General features: G+C 41.1%; 1 protein-coding gene across 1 annotated transcript; it reads right to left on the bottom strand.

Annotated features, from left to right (window-relative positions):
* Window positions 1-14,301: 14,301 nt before the first annotated feature.
* LOC142162144 (uncharacterized) lies at window positions 14,302-17,084 on the bottom strand. The gene is made up of 6 exons (XM_075218460.1): window positions 16,653-17,084; window positions 16,332-16,548; window positions 15,808-15,881; window positions 14,929-15,294; window positions 14,548-14,796; window positions 14,302-14,505 (listed from the first exon to the last, which is right to left on the bottom strand). Exons 1-6 carry the CDS (start codon window positions 17,082-17,084, stop codon window positions 14,302-14,304), a joined length of 1,542 nt encoding a protein of 513 aa, XP_075074561.1.
* Between the last annotated feature and the right edge of the window lie 362 nt (window positions 17,085-17,446).

The following is a 17,446-nucleotide window of genomic DNA, read 5'->3' as shown; positions in this document are numbered from 1 at the left end:
AACAGCGAAAATTTAAAACAAGCGGAAGAAAATATTAAACCATTTAAATAGTTCCAACATGATTCTTACACAAAATCTACCCAGAACTGGTGTCACGCTTCACAGACAGTCTAGAATTACTGCAAACAAGGTCTGAAAAATAAATAATACACTGTTTCTTAAATATGTAAATGAAACAGGATGAAGGGATAGAGGGAGACGCCAGGGCCTGCGGACGCCTGCAGGACTACCGCGGAATCTCCGACTGGACTGAAGGCAGCCACCCAAGCTAAGGTCCGAATGATGTTGCTCCGGAATCTGCACAGAGTGCAGAGTGTAGTATCAGCACAGCCGACCCCATGTACTGGTAAGTGCCTAGCCTAACCTCGACGAAGTAATGACGATGCTAGGACCAGACTACCAAATAAATCTGTGCAATTATATCATATTCAGCGAAAAATAAAGATAGAAATATACAAGTAAGGATGGGAGGAGGGAACATGTTGCAGAGAAATATCATTTACCGACAGTAACTCACGAGAAAAACATAAAGTACAATTTAAGATTCGCGGCAGAAAGAATAAGGAAAACCGTAACCAATCAATAACTACTTTTATCATTTATTGTTGCGGCGCGCAACCCGATCCAAATCATAAAAACACTGTTGCGGCGTGCAACCCGATCCATATCATTTATCACAGTTGCGGCGTGCAACCCAATACAATTATAATGTTGTTGTGGTGTGCAACCCGATCCAAATATAATATTGTTGCGGCATGCAATCCGATCCAAATATACAGTTCAACACCAATCACGAAAGAGTCCCAGCAAGGGAACAATAAGGAAACAACACCATCCCGGCAAGGGAATCGACAGAATAAGTAAATACGTCCCGGCAATGGAATCAGCTATAACCAAACTTGTTCTAACATTTAACTTTACAAAAGAAACCTGAACTAGCACCAATACTCAACCATAAGCAAATTTCCATGAGAATAATCATATTTCTTGTCCAACACAGTGAATCAACAACTTAGGCATTCGTAGTACTTATTAAGAACACAACGATTTCAATTTAAGACTCACGGGCATTCTTGATACCAACATATAGATACTCGTCACCATGCCTATACATCGTACTCAACAAATAACACATAGCAAATAGGACACAACTCTTAATCCCTCAAGCTAAGGTTAGACCAAACACTTACCTCGAACTTCCACGGCCAACTCAAGCCTCAAACACCCCTTTTTCTTTAGAATTCGCCTCCAAACAACTCGTATCTAGCCCAAATTGATTTAACAACATCAATAAATGCTAAAGAATTCATACCCAATGCTTAATTATAGGTTTTCTATCATTTTCCCCAAAAAGTCAAAAATTGACCCCGGGCCCGCTTTGGTCAAAACTAGAGGTTCGGACCAAAACCCGATCACCATTCACCCACGAGACTAAATATGTAATTATATTCGAAATCCGACCCCAAAACGAGGTCTAAATCCCAATTAATCAAAAAACCCTAACTCTACCCAAATTCCTAATTTCTACCATAAAAACCCTAGATTTTAGGATGAAAATTGATGAAATGCAATGGGAAATCGAAAGAAAAAGGTTTAGAATCATTTACCAATATTTTGGGGAAGAAATTGTGCTTTGAAAATCGCCTCAATGCTCCCAAATTTCGAAAATATGAAGGAAATGGGTCCTGCACGTTTTTGCTTCTGTTTTAAAATCACTGGACAGGTCTTCATTGCATTCGCGATAGGCCTGTCTCGTTCGCGATGAGTCAGGCCCAGCTGACCATCGCGTTCGCAATCAGAAGCTCTCGCTCGCGAAGCTTTAGTTCCCTGAGTCATCGCATTCGCAGTCAGGTGGCCGCGTTCGCATAAGGTAAGTTTGAAATCCCTCGCCCAGGCCACTAACCCTACGCGTTTGTGAGGTCCTGGACGCGTTCTCATAGGGTATTCTCCCCACAGCCTCACGTTCGTGTCCCAAGCTCTGCGTTCGCGAAGAAAAATTTTCACCTGAGGGAGATTGCCTTCCGCGTTCGCGAGTGAAGCCACGCGAACGCAAAGCACAAAATCCCTGTGCACCAGAAACTGAAAACCTACAACTTTTTTCTAAGTTTAAAACCTTTCGAAACTCACCCGAGCCCTCGGGGCTCCAAACCAAACATGCATACTAACTCAAAACATCATATGAACTTATCTGTGCGATCAAATCGCCAAAATAACACCTTTAACAACGAATTTAGCATAGAAATCTAAGAAAAACCTCAAAACTTTCAAAGTGTCAATTTTTACAACTACGGGTCTAAATCACATCAAACGACTTCCGTTTCTGACCAAATTTCACAGGCTTGACTTAAACCACATATAAGACCTGTACTAGGATCTGGAACCAAAATACGGGCTCGATACCAACAACGTCCAAACATTTTTCATTTCTAAAACCTCACATATTTTCCAAGAAATAATTTTTCTGTAAAAATTCATTTCTCGGGCTTGGGACCTCAGAATTCGATTCCAGGCATACACCCAAGTCCCATATTTTCCTACGGACCCTCCTGGACCGTCAAATCACGGGTCTTGGTCCGTTTACCCAAAATGTTGACCAAAGTCAACTTAAATTCATTTTAAAGGCAAATTTTGTCATTTTCCACAGATTTTCACATAATGGCTTTTCGGCTACGCGCCCGTACTACGCATGCAAATCGAGGTGATGCGGAGAGAGGTTTGTAAGGCCTCAAAACATAGAATTTATTCGTAAATCAAGTGATGACCTTTTGGGTCATCACATCCTCCACCTCTAAAACAATCATTCGTCCTCGAATGGACATAAGAAGGAAGTATCTGAGTCGGGGAAAAGATGGGGGTAACGGCTCCGCATATCGGACTCGGACTATCAGGTCGATGCCTCAGCAGACTGACCTCTCCACTGAACACGAACAGAAGGAAAACTCTTCAATCTCAACTAGCAAACCTGTCGGTTTAGAATAGCTACCGGCTCCTCCTCATAAGACAAGTCCTTGTCCAACTGGACAGTGCTGAAATCTAACACGTGGGATGGATCGTCGTGATACTTCCGAAGAATGGACACATGAAACACTGGATGCACGGCTGATAAACTCGGTGGCAACGCAAGTCTGTAAGACACCTGTCCCACTTGATCTAGAATCTCAAACGGGCCAATGAACCTAGGGCTAAGCTTGCCCTTCTTTCCAAATCTTATCACACCCTTCATAAACGACACCCGAAGAAATACCCGCTCACCAACCATGAATGCTAAATCACGAACCTTACGGTTGGCATAACTCTTTTGCCTAGACTGAGCTGTACGAAGCCTATTCTGTACTAGATCCATACCCAACAACTGAGCCTCTCCCGGCTCAAACCATCCAACTGGCGACCGACACCGCCTACTATATAAAGCCTCGTAAGGAGCCATCTGGATGCTTGATTGGTAGTTGTTGCTGTAGGCAAACTCTGCTAAAGGCAAAAACTTATCCCACGAGCCTCCAAAGTCAATGACACAAGCTTAGAGCATATCCTCCAAAATCTAAATAGTACGCTCGGACTACTCATTTGTCTGAGGATGAAATGTTGTGCTCAACTTGACCCGTGTGCCCAACTCACACTGAACTACTCCCCAGAAATGTGAGGTAAACTGCGTACCTCAGTCCGAAATAATAGACACAGGCACACCATAAAGACGAACAATCTCTCAAATATAGATCTCAGCTAACTTCTCGGAAGAATAGGAGACTGCCACTGGAATGAAATGTGCTGACTTGGTTAGCCTATCAACAATAACCCACACTGCATCGAACTTCCTCTGAGTCCATGGGAGTCCAACAACGAAGTCCATAGTGATACACTCCCACTTCTACTCAGAAATCTCAATCTTCTGGAACAAACCACCGGGCCTCTAATGCTCGTACTTAACCTGCTAACAGTTCAAACACCGAGCCACATATGCAACAATGTCCTTCTTCATTCTCCGCCACCAATAATGTTGCCGCAAATCCTGATACATCTTAGCGGCGCCCGAATGAATAGAGTACCGGGAACTATGGGCCTCCTCTAAAATCAACTCTCGGAGTCCATCCACATTAGGCACACAAACTTGACCCTACAATCTCAAAACTCCATCATCTTCTAAGGTAACTTGCTTGGCACCTCCGTGCTGCACCGTGTCTCTAAGGACACACAAATATGGATCATCATACTGCTGATATCGGATACGCTCCAATAAAGAAGAATGAGCGACTGTGCAAGCTAACACACGACTGGGCACAGAAACATCCAACCTCACGAGCTGATTGGCCAAAGCCTGAACATCCAAAGCAAGCGGTCTCTCACCGACCAGAATATAAGCAAGACTGCCCATACTGGCTGACTTCCTACTCAAAGTATCGGCCACCGCATTGGCCTTTCCCGGATGATATAAGATGGTGATATCATAGTCTTTCAACAGCTCCAACCACCTTCTCTGCCTCAAATTTAGCTCCTTCTACTTGAACAAGTACTGCAGAATCTTGTGATCCGTGAACACCTCACATGCCACGCCATACAGATAATGCCTCCAAATCTTCAACGCGTGGACAATGGCTGCTAACTCTAAATCATGAACCGGATAATTCTTTTCATGAATATTCAACTGTCGTGAAGCATGGGCAATGACCTTACCATCCTGCATCAACATCGCACCAAGTCTGATACGAGATGCATCATAATAAACTGTGTAAGGCCCTGAACCTGTGAGCAAAACCAACACCGATGCCGTAGTCAAAACTATCTTGAGCTTCTGAAAGCTCGCCTCACACTCGTTCGACCACCTGAACTGGGCACCCTTCTGGGTCAACCTGGTCATTGGGGCTGCAATAGATGAAAACCCCTCCACAAACTGATGATAATAGCCTGCCAATCCCAAGAAACTTCGGATCTCTGTAGCTGATACTGGTCTAGGCTAGTTCTTGACTGCCTTTATCTTCTTCGGATCAACTTGAAACCCCATGCTGATACAACATGACCCAGGAATGCAACTGAACTCAATCAGAACTCGCACTTCGAAAACTTGGCATACAACCGACTGTCTCTCAAAGTCTGGAGGACCACTCTTAGATGTTGCTCATGCTCTTCCCGGCTGTGGGAATAGATCAAAATATCATCAATGAAGACTATCACGAATGAATCCAAGTAAGTCCTGAACACTCGGTTCATCAAATCCATAAAAGATGCTGGGGCATTTTTCAACCCGAATGACATCATCAAGAACTCATAATGCCCGTACCGAGTGCAGAAAGTTGTCTTAGGGACATCGGATGCCCTAATCCTCAATTGATGGTAGCCAGATCTCAAGTCAATCTTCGAAAATACCTTGGCACCCTGAAGCTGATCGAACAAATCATCAATCCTCGGCAATGGATACTTATTCTTGATTGTAACCGTGTGCAACTACCGGTAATCTATACACATTCACATCGATCCATCCTTCTTCTTAACAAAAAATGCCTGTGCACCCCAAGGCGAGACACTAGGTCTAATGAAATTTTTCTCAAGCAAGTCTTGCAACTGCTCCTTCAATTCTTTCAACTCAGGCGGGGCCATATGATATGGCGGGATAGAAATGGGTTGAGTGTCTGGAGCCAAATCAATGCAGAAGTCAATATCCCTATCGGGTGGCATGCCCGGCAGGTCTGAAGAAAATACCTCAGGAAACTCACGAACAATGGGCACAGAATCAATAGAAGGAACCTCGGCACTAGAATCACGAACATATGCCAAATAGGCCAAATACCCTTTCTCGACCATTCGTCAAGCCTTCATATATGAGATGTCATTATGGGTAGAATGACCAGTAGTCCCTATCCACTCTAACCAAGGTAAACCCAGAAAGGCTACGGTCACAGTCTTGGCATGACAATCCAAGATAGCATGGTAAGGTGATAACCAGTCTATCCCTAATATGACATTAAAATCAATCATGTCCAAAAGTAACAAATCTACACGAGTCTCGAGAGCCCCAATCACAACTATACATGAACGATGGACTCGATCTACCACAATAGAATAACCCACCGGTGTAGACACATATACAAGAGCACTCAAAGAATCACTAGGCATGAGTAGATACGGTGAAAAATAAGATGACACATAGGAGTATGTAGACCCTGAATCAAATAGGACTAAAGCATCTCTACTACAAACCAGAACAGTACATGTGATAAGTACATCGGAAGCCTCAGCCTCAGGCCTAGCTAGGAGAGCAAAACATCGGGGTTGAGCCTCTCCACCCTGAACTACATCCCTGGGACGGCCTGCTACTAGCTGGCCTCCACCTCTAGCTGCCTGACCTCCACCTCTAGTACCTCTACCTCCACTTCTAGCACCTCTACCCCTACCCCTAGCTGGCGGAGCGGGCGGTGGAACACCTAGCTCTTGAACCATAGCACGGGAACCCTGTTGTTGCGACTGAATACCCACTAATCTCGGATAAGCCCTCCAGATATGACCATACTCACCGCACTCAAAGCATCCACCTGAGTGTTGCGGCTGAGGAAACTGAGACTGACCCTGGAGACCTGAATGACCACCCCATAAACTCTGGAGCGACGGTGCACTAATAGGAGCTGGTGGTGCACTATAGTGTTGTTGATCATAATACTACATATGAGAACCATGGCCACCTAAAGCGCCATGAGAAACCTGAAGTGCTAACTGAAAAGACCTAGGATGATGGCCTCTACCATACGAATCCCTGCCTCCAGATGAGGCACCACTGAATCTGCCTGAATGACGAGGCCTCTTGTCTGACCCCTGACCACCCCCTGCGATAGAACCATCTAAACTCTCCTGGCCACATTGGCCGCCTTCTGAAAAGAAATCTCATTCCCCGTCTTCTTAGCCATTTGAAGCCGAATAGGCTGAATGAGTCCCTTAATAAACCTCCTCACCCTCTCTCTCTCTCTCAGTAGGAAGTATGATAAGAGCATGACGGGCCAAGTCGATGAATCTGGTCTCGTATTGAGTAACGGTCATAGAACCCTGCTAGAGACGCTCAAACTGCCTCCAATAAATCTCTCTCTGAGTGACAGGGAGAAACTTCTCCAGAAAAAGCTGAGTAAACTGTTCCCAAGTCAAAGCTGGTGACCCGGCTGGTCTAGCCAAACAATAATCTCTCCACCAAGTCTTGGCAGATCCAGACAAGTGAAAAGTAGCAAAGTTGACCCATTGGTCTCCACTATCCCCATGTTCCTGAGAACCTCATGACAGTTGTCTAGAAAATCTTGGGGATCCTCAGAAGATGCACCGCTAAAAGTAGTAGTGAAGATCTTGGTAAACCTGTCCAATCTCCACAAAGCATCGGCAGACATAGATGCTCCATCACCGGTCTGAGCTACCACACCCTACTGAACTACTCCAACTGGATGAGCTGCTAGAGTCTGAAACTAGGGAGTCATCTGCTCTGGAGTGCGAGTATCAGGAGTCTGGGCTCCTCCTCTAGCTTGAGAGACGGCTGGTGCTACAGGAAGCAAGCCTGCCCGGGTGACACTCTCCATATGGCCCACTAGGCAGACTAGAGCATCCTGGAGTACTGGGGTAGCAATAAACCCCTTTGGGACCTGAGCTAGGCCCACTAGAACTGTCTGGGCCGGAACCTCATCATCAAAGTCAATCTGAGGCTCCACCGCTGGTGCTGCCGCTCTGGGCTAAGCTCTGCCCCTACCTCAGCCTCGCCCTCTGCCCCTCGTGGGAGCTGCTGCTGGGGGTATGGGCTGCTGATCGGTGGATGAAGAAATACGTGTTCTCGCAATCTACAAAAGAACAGAGTAGAAATTCAATTAGCATTGAGAGACCAAACTGCACGATAGGAAAGAATAGAAGTGAAGTTTTTCCTTACTCAGTAGACTCTGGGGGGAAAATACAAACGTTTCCGTAACTGTGAATTGTGAGACCCATGTAACCTAGAGCTCTGATACCAACTTGTCACGACTTAGATTTCCCACCCTCGGGAGTCGTGATGGTGACTACTAGAGAAAGCTAGATAAGCCGACCATTTGCACAAATTACCCTTTTCTCATTTTAATTCTTTAACAATGTGAAACAACCATTTTAAATAGCAAAAATTTAAAACAAGCAGAAGAAACAATTAAACCATTTAAATAGTTCCAACATAATTCTTAAACAAAATCTACCCAGAACTGGTGTCACGTTTCATAGACAGTCTAGAATTACTATAAACAAGGTCTGAAAAATAAATAATACATTGTTTCTGAAATATGTAAATGAAACAGGTGAAGGGATAGAGGGAGACGCCAGGGCCTGCGGACACCTGCAGGACTACCTCGGAATCTCCGACTGGACTGAAGGAAGCCACCCAAGCTAAGGTCCGAATGTTGTTGCTTCAGGATCTGCACATAGTGCAGAGTGTAGTATCAGCACAACCGACCCCATGGGCTGGTAAGTGCCTGGCCTAACCTCGGCGAAGTAGTGACGAGGCTAGGACCAGACAATCAAATAAACCTGTGTAGTTATATCATATACAGTGAAAAATAAAGACAGAAATATACAAGTAAGGATGCGAGGGGAGAACATGTTGCGGGGAAATATCATTTACCAACAGTAACTCAGGAGAAAAGCATAAAGTACAATTTAAGATTCGCAGCAGAAAGAATAAGGAAAAATGTAACCAATCAATAACCACTTTTATCATTTATTGCTGCGGCACGCAACCCGATCCAAATCATAAAAACACTGGTGCGGCGTGCAACCCGATCCATATCATTTATCACTGTTGCGACGTGCAACCCACTACAATTATAATATTGTTGTGGCGTGCAACCCGATCCAAATATAATAATGTTGCGGCGTGCAACCCAATCCAAATATAATAATTTTGCGGCGTGCAACCCGATCGAATTATACAGCTCAACACCAATCACAAAAGAGTCCCAGCAAGGGAACAATAAGGAAACAACACCATCCCGGCAAGGGAATCGACAGAATAAGTAAATACGTCCCGGCAAGGGAATCAGCTATAACCAAACTTGTTCTAACATTTAACTTTACAAAAGAAACCTCAACTAGCACTAATACTCAACCATAAGCAAATTTTCACGAGAATAATCATAATTCTTGCCCAACACAGTGAATCAATAACTTAGACATTCGTACTACTTATTAAGAACACAACGATTTCAATTTAAGACTCACGGGCATGCTTGACACCAACGTTAGATACTTGTCACCATGCCTATACGTCGTACTCAACAAATAACACATAGCAAATAGGACACAACTCCTAATCTCTCAAGCTAAGGTTAGACCAAACACTTACCTCGAACTTCCACGGCCAACTCAACCCTCAAACACCGCTTTTCCTTTAAAATTCGCCTCCAAACAACTCGTATCTAGCCCAAATTGATTTCACAACATCAATAAATGCTAAAGAATTCATACCCAATGCATTATTAGGGGTTTTCTATCATTTTCCCCAAAAAGTCAAAAATTGACTCCGGGCCCACTTGGTCAAAACTCGAGGTTCGGACCAAAACCCGATCACTCATTCACCCACGAGCCCAAATATGCAATTAGTTTTAAAATTAGACCCCAAAACGAGGTCTAAATCCCAATTAATCAAAAAACCCTAACTCTACCCAAATTCCTAATTTCTACCATAAAAATCCTAGATTTTAGGATAAAAATTGATGAAATGCAATGGAAAATTTAAAGAAAAAGGTTTAGAATCATTTACCAATGTTTTGGGGAAGAAATTGTTCTTTGAAATTCGCGTCAATGCTCCCAAATTTCAAAAATATGAAGTAAATGGGTTCTGCCCGTTTTTGCTTCTGTTTTAAAATTACTGGGCAGGCCTTCATCGCGTTCGCGATCAGAAGCTCGCGTTCGTGAAGCTTTAGTTCCCAGAGATCGCGTTCGCGGTCAGGTGGCCGCGTTCGTGTAAGGTAAGTTTGAAATCCCTCCCCCAGGCCACTAACCCTACGCGTCTGTGAGGGCCTGGACGCGTTCGCATAGGATATTCCCCCAACATCCTCTCCTTCGCGTCCCAAGCTCTGCATTTGTGAAGAACAATTTTAACCTGAGGGAGATTGCCTCCCGCGTTTGTGAGTGAAGCCACGCGAACGCGAAGCACAAAATCCCTGTGCACCAGAAACTGAAAACCTGCAACTTTTTTCTAAGTTTAAAACCTTCCGAAACCTATCTGAAAACTCACCAGAGCCCTCGGGGCTCCAAACCAAACATGCATACTAATTCAAAAACATCATATGAACTTATCCGTGCGATCAAATCGCCAAAATAACACCTTTAACAACGAATTTAGCATAGAAATCTAAGAAAAACCTCAAAACTTTCAAAGTGTCAATTCTTACATCTATGGGTCCGAATCACATCAAACAACTTCCGTTTCTTACTAAATTTTCACAGGTTCGACTTAAGCCACATATAAGACCTGTACCGGGCTTCGAAACCAAAATACGGGCTCGATACCAACAACTTCCAAGTATTTTTCATTTCTAAAAACTCACATATTTTCCAAGAAATAATTTTTCTTTAAAAATTCATTTCTCGGGCTTAGGACCTCGGAATTCGATTCGAGGCATACGCCCAAGTTCCATATTTTTCTACGGACCCTTTGGGACCGTCAAATCACGGGTCAGGGTCCGTTTACCCAAAATACTGACCCAAGTCAACTTAAATTCATTTTGAATGCAAATTTTGTCATTTTCCACATATTTTCACATAATGGCTTTCCGGCTACGCGTCTGGACTGCGCACGCAAATCAAGGTGATACAGAGAGAGGTTTTTAAGGCCTCGAAATATAGAATTTATTTGTAAATCAAGTGATAACCTTTTGGGTCATCACAATACGATGACCTTACCCCTACCCCGAAAGGGTAGAGAGGCTGTTTCTGAAAGACCCTCGGCTCAAAAGGACAAAAAGAATACAAACAGACAAAAGGAGACAATATCAATATCACCGCAGAAATCATAAGAAAAATAGGAACAACATGAAATCCAGAAGAAAGATGCAAAGCAAAAGCGATAACTAATAAATAGGTCCAGCACTAAAAAGCAAAATAGTAAGACACGACATTGCCACTAGCTATCTAGACAAAACCCTACCAGACTAGTCTAACAATGGTACGAAGTAAGGCAAGACTCAACTACCTACTAACCTACAACCCTAATACTCGACCTCCACATCTTCCTATCAAGTGACATGTCTTCGGAAATCTGAAGTCTCGCTATGTCCGGCCTGATCACCTCTCCCCAATACTTCTTAGGCCGCCCTCTACCTCTTCTCATGCCCTCCACAACCAGCTGCTCACACCTCCTTACCGGAGCATCTGGGCTTCTCCCTGTATATGCTCGAACTATCTGAGCCTCGCTTCCCGTATCTTGTCATCAATGTGGGCCACGCGCACCTTCTTCCAAATATTATCATTCCTAATCTTGTCCATCCTAGTGTGCGCGCACATCCATCTCAACATCCTCATTTATTATACTTCAATATTTTGGATATGTGAGTTCTTAACAGACCAACACTCAGCCTCGTACATCATGACCGGTCTACCCATCGCTTTATATAGCTTAACTTTGAGTATTGGTGGCACTCTCTTGTCACATAGAACTCCAGATGCTAACCTCCACTTCATCCATCCTACCCCAATACGTTGTGAGACGTCCTCGTCGACCTCCTCTCCCCTCTGGATAATCGACCCAAGGTACTTGAAGCTGCCTCTACTTGGGATGACTTGTGAGTCAAGCCTCACATCCACACCCACTTTCAATAGCTCAGCGCTGAACTTACACTCCAGATATTCCGTATTCATCATGCTCAGCTTGAAACCCCTTAGACTCAAGAGCATGTCTCCAAACCTCCAGCCTCACATCCACGCCCACTTTCCCCAGCTCAGCGCTGAACTTACACTCCAGGTATTCCGTATTCGTCCTGCTCAGCTTGAAACCCTTAGACTCAAGAGCATGTCTCCAAACCTCCAGCTTCTCATTAACACCGGTTCGTGACTCATCAATCTGAACTATGTCATCGGTGAATAGCATGCACCATGGCACCTCCCCTTGAATATGGTGTGTTAGCGCGTCCATCACCAGGGCGAATAAAAACGGACTGAGTGCAGAGTCTTGGTGTAACCCCATAACAACCGAAAATGCTCGGAGTCACCTCCTACTGCAAATTTCAATTAATTCATTGTATTTTATATGCTTTCGTGTTGGATTGAAGAAAACTTTTTAGAAAACTGTAGATGTACTCTGTGCAACATTATTTAAAAATCAAACTTTTAGATTGTGGAATGAGAAATATATTTTAAGCCTCTCTGGAGTATTTCAATCTCATGCATCAGCATGTTTATCTCCCTTTTTGGGTCCTTTTGAACATAGTATATAAATTCATCATATCGTATCATAATAATAATAATCATTATATCATATCATACTTATACTTATACTATATTATAAGTGAGAAAGATCAAAAGAAAAAGTTAAATGACCAAATTGTCCTATCAAAAGTTGAATGGTTTTTTTATCCTTCAACCAAATATTACTATTACTATAATAATAATATTTGTGTACATAAATGGTATTATATATTCTAATTAAAAAAAATAGCATATTAAAGTAGGCAAATTAAAGCAGGTTTCTACGTTACTCCAAAAATGGAGAATTTGAAGAGTTATGTTCAATAGTTATAAAGATCAAATTCATCTCATAGTTGCAAATTACCAATGAAAAGCCATTGTTCATGCTAAATAAATATTGTATATAATTTACTACCCTTTCCCTTCAACTACTCATATTTATTACCTTTTTAACACTGGCAATTTTAATATTTTTTATATTCTTTTACGCTCGCTCGCTCCCTAATATTTATTTATGCTTCTGCATTTAAAACCTTTAGCATCAATTTATATTTTTAATTTAACAGTTACTTGCCAACAACACTCAGTAAAGAATTTTTTTGAAATGGAATTTATTCCATAATAATGGATGGAGGATTGTCCAAAGACTACTTTCCTATATATTGTATCTGTGTATAGTGAAGAGATGGTCATTCTGCAAATGGTCAAATATTGTGCCATAAGTACGTGTAAAATGGAGGGAATCAAGAAAACTTGTAGATGAAGTGGATTATATGTTCTGGTCCCATGCTTCATATTCTTGCAAAAGAATTACAACACATGTTTCTCTCTATTTTTCTTTGTTTTTTCTCCTTGTTTTCATCATTGCAAATTTCATACTTTTTTGCTTCGTATTTGTGAAATTTTACGTCAATATTGTATTTTAACGAGCATGTATTTTTGTTTTGTACATTATTTAATATGTACAAATAAAACGCCTCCAATTTTGTTAATATTTCAAACCAATATACATTTGAAGATGAGATGAAAGAAATTTGTACACAAGATAATACGTAGTAAAGATAAATAATAATATAATAACACACGATGAATCAATTTCTTTGATTATCTTTTTCGAGGATTTCAGTTGGATATGATTTCTTATTAGCTAAATAAGATTAAAATTTACTAGCATTTTTAAGAAATTAGAGTTTTTCCTTAGCTTTTTTTAAGTAATCTAAAAATATTATAATACTATTTATATGGTTTTAATAAGAAATATATATATTGGGGTACACGCGCATTTCGTAACCAAATACTAGTTATTACAAAATCAAGAAGTTTCAAAGCAAAATGTTGGGCAACAAAAATAACTTCATAATATTGACTATCTTTTATATTCTTTAAAAGATACTAAATATTTTTATTCATGTTAAAGAGCTTCGGTCGTGGCAGAACTTGAAGATTTTAGAAGAAGAAGAAGAAATAAGAAAAAGGCAATCTCTGTTATTATCTAACGAAGAAGAGAAATGAACAGTTGTACAGTACTATCAACTAACTACTATATTTATACAATATCAACTAACTAACCTTTTTGTAGTAATAACTAATTACTCCTAACTAATAAATAGCTGGGACCCACTATACTCAACACTTCCCCTCAAGCTGAGGAATTAAATACATCTTTCATTCCCAACTTGTCTAATAGGTATTATGTTGTAGCTTGTATAGGCTCTTAGTCAACAGATCTCCTGTCTGTTCAACATCCATTTGGAACACATACCATCCTGAAGCAGCAGCTAATGCAACTACAACCATTTTAGCTACATGAGAGAAGGTTTATATATAGTACAACCCTTCTTGTTGACTGTAACCCTTGGCCACCAACCTAGTCTTATATCTCTCCACTTCACCAGATGACTTGTATTTGACTTTAAACACTCACTTACAACCTATAGGAACCTTGCCAAAAGGAAGAGCAACAATAGACCAGGTGTTATTTTCTTCAAGAGTTGTGATTTCAGCTTGCATAGCCTCAACCCACTTGGGATCCCTGCTGGCTTCTGAGAAGGATTTGGGTTCCACAATAGCTGAGAATGCAACAAGGGAAGCTTTATAAGCAGAGGACAACTGATCATAAGCGACCTAGTTTAACATTGGATATGCAGACTTCTTTGGTGAAACAACATAATCTGCTAGCCACACAGGTGGCTTGGTGGTCCTAGAGGACTTCCTGAGTGCTATAGAGGGAGCAAATGGTTCACAAACTAAGGCATGAGGATAAATTGGTGAGGATGGATTAGACTGACCATGATCTTGAGTAACTGAGATAGAAGGAGAGGAGGTCTCAACTACATCAGTATAGTTCTGGCTAGAAGAGGCTGCAGGGAAGCTAGAATCATCAGAGGAATTAAGCAGTTGGTTGTGTAGGTTGTTCTACAAACTCCAATATAGGAAATAAGGGAGAAGTACCAGAAGATATATGCTTGAAGGGGAACACTTCTTCTTTGAACATAGTGTCACTTCTAACAAAGAACCTTTTGGAGAACAAATCATAGAGGATATAACCCTTTTGAGAAGAGGAATACCCATGTGAACAACTGTAATTGCTCTAGGGAAAAACTTATCCCCTTTCTTCACAGTAGTGGCATAAAAAAGGCTGCCAAATACTCTCAGATGCTGTAATGAAGGACTTCTTTGGAAAAACTTCTCAAAGAAAGATTTTCCTTGTAGTAGTACATTAGGCAATCGGTTTAGAAGGTAGACTGCAATAGAGACACATTCTCCCCAAAATTTGAGAGGCAAGAAATCTTGATATCTGAGTGCTCTAGCCATGTCTAGGATAGACCTGTGCTTTCTCTCAACGACCCCATTCTTCTGAGGGGTATATGTACAAGAACTTTGATGTACTATACTTTGAGTCTTCAACACGGTCTGCATTTGGTCATTGAAAAACTCTGTGTCATTGTCTGTTCTTAGGTACTTAAGCCTGTGATCAAACTATGTTGAGGCCATTGCTATAAAGTTTTTAATCACCTCACCGATATCTTATTTAGAATATAATAGAAATAGACAGGTATATCTGGAATAATCATCTACCAAGATCAAAAAATATCTCTTTCCGTCATGCGTAGGCACCCTATTGGGACCCCAGACATCACCATGCACAATGTCAAAGATAGATTTAGAGCAAAAAGAGCTAGTAGGAAAAGGTAGTCTTGATTGCTTGGCTATAGGACATATAGTACAATGATGTTCCTTTAGCTGCATACTATATAAAGCATCTACAGATCTCAAGACTTTTAAAGGAGCATGACCTAATCTTTGATGCCACAAAGAAGATGCAACGCGAGTTTTATTGTTTGTTAGATTACTATATTTATTGGTGTCATCTGAAATGGTATGTACAATTGAATAGTAATGAGTGTCGTGGTGATTGAGTATTACTCTGTCATCTGCCTTGAGAATGTACAAACCTAGATCTTCCGTAAAATCTCCAATACTTTCCCATTTGAGAGTTCCTGAAAGACACAGAAATCAGGATAAAATGCTGCTAGACATTGCAACTCCTTTGTGAGTTTGAATATTAAGAGGAGATTATATTTAAACTCTGGAATGTGGAGAATGTTCTGAACTTTCTTATCCTTGAAAAAGAACAAATATCAGTATAAGTAATAGACACTTGTTCTCCAGTTGGTAAATGGACTTTACTCCTAACATTTTCTGGTATTTCATCATACTTCTCTAGCAGGTGCAACCTATGAACCATATGATTTGTTGCTCCTGTGTCTATAATACAGTTACTATGTATCAAGCTTGTCATAAATACATGTATACTATTGTTGTCCCTATAGTGACAACATTGGCAATAGGTTCAGCCTCTTTGTCCTTGTTCAGCAAATGCAGAATCTACCTGTACTGTTCTTGAGTAAAGAAGTGAGCCGGAGAAGTTGGTGTTTAATGTCCTTGACCTTGTGACTTTGAAGTTGGAATACCAGAACTTGTCACACTATTAGCCTCAGCATTTTGTGCCCTTCTATTTCTCTTGTTTTTGAAGTCAGAAGGATGCCTATGAAGGTTAAAACAGTTCTCTCTAGTGTGACCCTTATATTTGTAGTAACCACACCAAACTGCAGCTTTACCAAAGGAGTTTCTAGGTTTATAACCTCTATTAGAATTAGTATTAGTCTGTTATCCACCATTATAACCTTCATTAGAATTATTGTTAGTCTGACCTCCACCATTGCAACCTCCAGTGTGTACCTCATTGCTCATCATAGCAGTTTTATTACTCTCAACATATACATTTTTTTATTAATTCTCTGACTCTCTACATTAACTATCATAGCATAAGCTTGGTTCAGATTAGGCAAGGGCCAAGTCATGAGGACCCGATTCTTTGCATTCTCGTATGATTCATTTAGACCTGTGAGCAACTGATACAATTTTTTTATCTGATAGTGTTCTACATGTTTCCTTGATTCAGCACAACCACAAGTAGGTGGTGGAGTTAAGGTTTCATACTCGTCCCATAACTCTCTCAGTTTAGTGTAATACACAGACACAATGGATATGCCTTGAGTTAATGTGGCAATTTCCTTGTGCAAATAGCAAGCCCTAGATGCATTATCTTTATCAAATCTTTCCTTAAGATCCTCCCACACTGTGTATGCATTGGAAGTATAGATCACTGAACTAATTAAACTTAGTGAAACTGTGTTCATTATTCAAGCAAGTACAATTGCATTGCATCTATCCCACAGTTCATGCAAACTAGTATCATATTTGTTTTTTCAACAAGTACCTAGGACAAAGCCTAATTTATTTTTACCATGCAATACGATTTTTATAGACCTACTCCAAATATAATAGTTTTCTAAACTTTGAAGCTAAATAGAAATGAGAACAGAACCTCAAGTATCAGAAGGATGAATGTAGAGAGGATAATTGTGATCGACAAGTTCTGTAGACATTGATGCAGCAACAGAAGAACCAACTACCTCTTCATTGATCGACATTATCATAGTAGCAAATGTTTTACCCGAGATCTTCACAATTTTATCAAATTCACACAAATTTAGACACG

Source organism: Nicotiana tabacum, chromosome 7 (assembly GCF_000715075.1).
Source record: "Nicotiana tabacum cultivar K326 chromosome 7, ASM71507v2, whole genome shotgun sequence".
Lineage (NCBI taxonomy): Eukaryota > Viridiplantae > Streptophyta > Magnoliopsida > Solanales > Solanaceae > Nicotiana > Nicotiana tabacum.
This window is presented reverse-complemented; position numbering and strand designations above follow the sequence as displayed.

Bases quoted from the DNA above. Each gene is read 5' to 3' on its own strand.
- LOC142162144 (XM_075218460.1), bottom strand. From the start codon at position 17,084: ATGAACACAGTTTCACTAAGTTTAATTAGTTCAGTGATCTATACTTCC. The intron at 15,295-15,807 runs GTAATACTCAAT...GACCAAATGCAG, and splicing joins TTCTCAAGGCAGATGACAGA to ACCGTGTTGAAGACTCAAAG. The intron at 14,797-14,928 runs GTTATATCCTCT...TGGAGTTTGTAG, and splicing joins GTATTCCTCTTCTCAAAAGG to AACAACCTACACAACCAACT.